At 36.5% G+C, this 5,169-nt stretch overlaps 1 protein-coding gene across 1 annotated transcript; it reads left to right on the plus strand.

The window, feature by feature from the left end:
- The first annotated feature begins 2,386 nt into the window (after positions 1–2,386).
- LOC129579362 (SET and MYND domain-containing protein 4-like) lies at positions 2,387–3,982 on the plus strand. The gene has a single exon (XM_055469399.1). It carries the CDS (start codon positions 2,387–2,389, stop codon positions 3,980–3,982), a length of 1,596 nt encoding a protein of 531 aa, XP_055325374.1.
- Positions 3,983–5,169: the final 1,187 nt, after the last annotated feature.

Consider the following 5,169-nt stretch of genomic DNA (forward strand, 5'->3'; position numbering starts at 1 on the left):
TCGCTCGCACGTTTTCTGCCTGCAATCAGTCTTTCAGCATCTCGTGAGCATATACACATTGCCATTCATCCGGTTTTGTTCATTGCGCGATTTCCATTTGGTCATTACATTAATTACAATGGTGCTGCTTTGTGTTTGTGTGCAAAACGCAAACGATGGAAATATTTTACGTTTGTGTTGCGCTCAAAATGGGAACGAGAGAAGGAGAGTGAAACGCAATCGCATCCAATTAAGATGCCAAATAATTGAATATATCGACATATTATTTCAATTGGAGAAAAACCGTTTTTCCACACGTAAATTTTTATCGATATATGTGTGTGTGTGTGTGTGCATTTCAGTCCTTCCTTCCGACACCATGCAATGTCATAGATTTTATGTCGTTACTGATGTACTATAAAACAAACCGGATGGGCGCTCGCGCTCACACACTCATGAATTAATTTCATTGAAAAACAGCCCGCTCGCGCGTGAACGAACGGTCGAGTGAGAGTGAAAGAGTGAATAAAACGAGCGGGAGTGAGAGAGTGAGAGAGAGAGAGAGAGAGAGACAAAAAAGATCAAATAAAAACGGCCATTTCACTTTTGTTTGCTTTTAGTTGAATTTGAGTGCGTCGTGAGTGAGTGTGTATGTGTGCACTGTGAATGGACAGTATCAACAGTCGTCAATATTATCACATGAATGACACTTCATAATTTATAATGTGAATGTTTGTCTGGTTATTGAGGAGCGCGCGACCATTAACGCTTCACTTTAATGCTATGCAATTTTTATGTATCGCACTCTTTCTGTCTGTGATTCGAGGCTGGCCAATCGACTGCCAGAAAGAACGAGGAACTCCGTATGCGCGCATCGATGTTTGTGCTTGTGATTGTGTCTTGTGTGATATGTGTGTGAGTGCGCGCGTGTGTGTTTTCCAACACGAAAACCATACGGCTGCTAATGAACGTAAAATTCGTAAGGAGCATAAATTGGCATAAAATTCTAGATGAATGTTATGAACTAGTTTTTATATGATACTTTTCAATAAACTGTCGTCTATCAAATTTATCGACTTTGTTTTGTATTCGCCCATGTCTTTCTTGGCGTATTTTTTAATTCGACACATCTTTAGGGCTAACGGTCATAAGTCCGCTAAATTTGTCCATCCATCCATCTATTCGTCATTTTTTTCATCCATTCAACTGCGGAATGGATGGATGATGGATGGAAAAATTTGAGGACTTATGACACTTGGGAAAAGTTACCCTAATTCAAACGTTTAGCATCTATACGTTACAGGTGTGGGGGCCGTTCTTGTATGGAGCAATGAAAATAAAAATTCAATAGAAAATCTATTTGAGGCATTGCAAACATCATAAAACTTCTTGAATCTGATTTTTTCACCAAAAACCTAATCCTTGAAATTTTGAATCTAATCGAATGTGATTTAATGGTACCTCCCATACAAATATTGCCATTTTTGCCAATTTTATGAAGAAAATGGGAAAATTTATCTTATTGTCGTCGTTTTTTCGTTTTCAAATCAAAAAGAAAAATATTTTTGGGATTTTTATTTATTTCGGAATTTCGAAATTGTATATATTTTTTCACCAACTGATTTGCAAATATAACACGGAATCGGTTTCTAAAAATGTTCGTATGACGTAATCGAAGTGTTCAATTGATGAACAACTCTTGTAAGTGGTTGTATCGCACACATGCATTTCATACGCTATTAATAGATTGATCGATCAATTTGAAATTAAAATTGGTTTGTAGTTTGTCTCTGTACTTTACATGTTTTGATGCCATTGACTCTAGTACAAGCATTAACTCGAACGAACATTGAATCAAAGTAACTTTTTTTTTTTATCTAAAAGGAGTTTCATTTCTTTACTCATTTCTGTTTCCACTCTATTTTCTTAGCAAAAAAATTACATTTGAATCATACTATAAATTTTGCATAATTCTATAAACAGAGCAGTTAGGCTTTGCTCATTCGACCAGTTTAGATGCTTTCTAGCATTTAATCAACGAAGAGAATAAAGTTCTAAAAATAAACGCAGGGGCACATCGTGACTTCATTCGTTCCATCACTCGGCGATGCCTTTTTCAACTTGGCAAAGGAGGTTTATTTTTGACACAGTTTTTGAATCGTTCGCATCGATCTCGACGAAAACACTTCGAATAGTCGATGTAAAAAGACATTTATTCGGTTTGAATTGTAATTTATTGTCATTTATTTCCAAAAAATTGTTTTCAGTTAAAGATGAGAAAAAAATTGTGAAAATACCTGTTTGTACCCAAAACATTTGTGCTAAGTGCAAAAACAAGAAAAAACATTGATTGCGATAGTTTTTTTCTTCACAATTAAAAGCAGTGATCTATTTTAACGCCGAAAACATGGATTTATTGTGGCAAAAAGAATCAAATGATGCTGGAGCACTGTACATCGATTTATTTAAAGACATTTCTGCTGATTTTCGTGATGCAGTTGCAGTGATTGCTAAGTCGAAAAATGTCCATCGGATCGAAAAGAGCAACGAATTGTCTGAGGCATACCGCAATCAAGGGAATGTACAATTTCAAGAGCGCAAATGGTTCGAAGCGATGAATTTGTACAATGCAAGTTTGTGTTTCGCTGAAAGTGGTTCAGAAAATGTGAGTTTGGCTTACGCAAATCGATCAGCGTGTTTTCTCCGTTTGAGACAATACGAAAAATGTCTCGCCGACATCGAATTGGCGAAAAAAGCGCGCTACCCAGAACATTTGATGCAAAAATTGAACAAACGGCGCGCAGACTGTTTGAAGCTTATGAAAAGTGATGATCGTGGTGAAGAAATTGTGGCGAAATTAAGTTACAAAGCCGACGAAAACTTCCCAGGGATGGCCAACGTGCTGAAAATTGAGTACAATGAAGAATTCGGACGTTACATTAGTGCAAAGTGCGACATACCAGCCGGAAAAACGGTTTTGGTTGACGAATCAGCTGTGCCACCATCGCATGGAATGCAGCAATACAGCTGCTGTGCCGTTTGTGCGAAGTCTTCAATGAACTTCATTCCCTGCGGTCAATGTACGAATGCATTGTTCTGTAACAGCGGATGCGCCAATGTCAACAGCATTCACAAAATGGAATGCCAATATAATTTGTTCGATCCTGCATCAGATATCGAGTTTTTCGTGCGTTCCATATTTCTTGGCTTGAGCTCCTTTGAACACGTGGATGATTTCATAACATTTGTTGACGACACTGTCCATGATAAATCAAAAATGGTGCCGGACACGCTTAAAGATATGAAATCAAAGTACCGCGGATTTTTACAACTTTTCATTTTTTCGACGCCGGAAAACTTACCGAAATACCTGCAAAACGCGTACAAGATGTATACCATTTTGTTATTATTGGAGTCGGTGGAAAAACAATTCGATGCAATCGATAAAAAACGCTTTCTGATGCATTTGACACTACATCACGTATGCGTTATGGCAAGCAATGCGTATAGTAGCAAAGGAAACAAAACCTGCGTGTCGATCGTTCAATCTTATTTGAACCATGCATGCGCAGCCAATTTATTGTCCACTGATGATGGAAAATACGCGATTTGCACAACCGTTCGCCCAGTTCGAGCCGGACAACAACTGTTTGTTACATATTTCGGTGAATTGTTCTGTACAAGGCCAGTTGATTTTTGTCAAACATATTTGTTCCAAACTTACGGTTTTCAGTGCAAATGCGAGAGATGCAAACCGAATCCATCACTGATGAAACAACTGAATTTGGCATCGGATCCGACTTTTAAATTGGTGGCCAAGGAAATGCGTATACAACCATCGCACGAATTCGGCAAGAAAAAATTGATAGCTCTTCAAAAGAAATGTGTTGATCTGTTGAACCGAGTTGGCGATAAGCACTGGTGCAATGAATTGGGATTCATAATGCACAGCTATGGAAATATCTTCGAAATTCTACACACCAAATCTGTTGATTCTACATAAAAAGATGTTTTTATCTTTCAAATTGGCATTTTGTTCGAATTGTCATTGATTTAGAATTTTGATGAGCCCAAAAATGCTCTGGACATATCGCACTGAAATCTAAATATAATATCTGTAAGATCAAATCAAATAAAACATGAAACAATGAAGAGTGAACAAATTATTTTAGCTGTTTTATGCTGATGCCTCACCCATAGCAATAATGTTTTCTTAATTTTTTATTTCCCACCCAAATTCATAGTCACCGAAATTCAGCAAAAAGACAAAGGGAAAAAGAATAACAATCAATTTTGATATTTTTTTTAAAAACATTGTGTAATCTGATTTTATTTTAATTTGTTTTCAATAAAGATACTTTTTTCAAAATTCTGTTTTAATTTTACAAAATAATTTGCTTCATGTTCTATATTATAAAATAAACAAGATTTAAAATTAATGCGCTGATTATAGCCCCATACTTACCTGAACCATTTCATTATAGTAAATGAAATAAACAATATATTTTGCCTGTAGAGAAAATCTGCAGGTTGCAAAACGCTTCGACTTTCATGACAAGTCGGTAAGTCTGTTCTTCATATCAACTATCCATCCATCTATCTTGTTCCGCAGTTGAATGGATGGAAAAATGAAGAGTGGATGGATGGACAAATGTTTACGGACTTATGACTGCCAGCCATCTTGAGCTCAAGAGGTGATTATGTATATTTATTGCAATGCCATATTCGACAATAGCATCCAGTTAAACCGCTTTGCGTTCGAGAGTGTTCACTCACTTGTTTGTTTACTCGCTCTTTTCTCCGTATTTTTAATGGCAAGGCTGTTAATTTCGTATGGCTGCGACTATTTTCAGCTAAATAAAAGTGGAACGATAATGACGCATTGACTTGATTAGATTTCATAGACTCGAAACGACGTAAATAAAGTAATATCATTTAATTAGTGGCATCGATGACGTTGTTAAAAATACAATGAATAGCCAATTACTTTTCGAAATCGGAAAAACCTTTGCCGTTTGACATTCGGAATAAGGGATACTCTATTTTTATTGCTACTGCATTCCAATTTTTTCAAAGCAAATCGAGTGGTTTTTTTTTCTTGGCAAAGGGACATGTCTTTTCTTCGAAAATTTTTGGAAATGGTCAAAAATCCAAAGGTTCAAATTCTGTCCAAAAGAGGTGACGAGAAAA

Source organism: Sitodiplosis mosellana, unplaced genomic scaffold (assembly GCF_009176505.1).
Source record: "Sitodiplosis mosellana isolate CC-2019 unplaced genomic scaffold, AAFC_SMos_1.0 Smas_scaffold_6226, whole genome shotgun sequence".
Taxonomy (NCBI): Eukaryota; Metazoa; Arthropoda; class Insecta; order Diptera; family Cecidomyiidae; genus Sitodiplosis; species Sitodiplosis mosellana.

Coding starts and splice junctions, on each gene's coding strand:
- LOC129579362 (XM_055469399.1), top strand. CDS start 2,387: ATGGATTTATTGTGGCAAAAAGAATCAAATGATGCTGGAGCACTGTAC.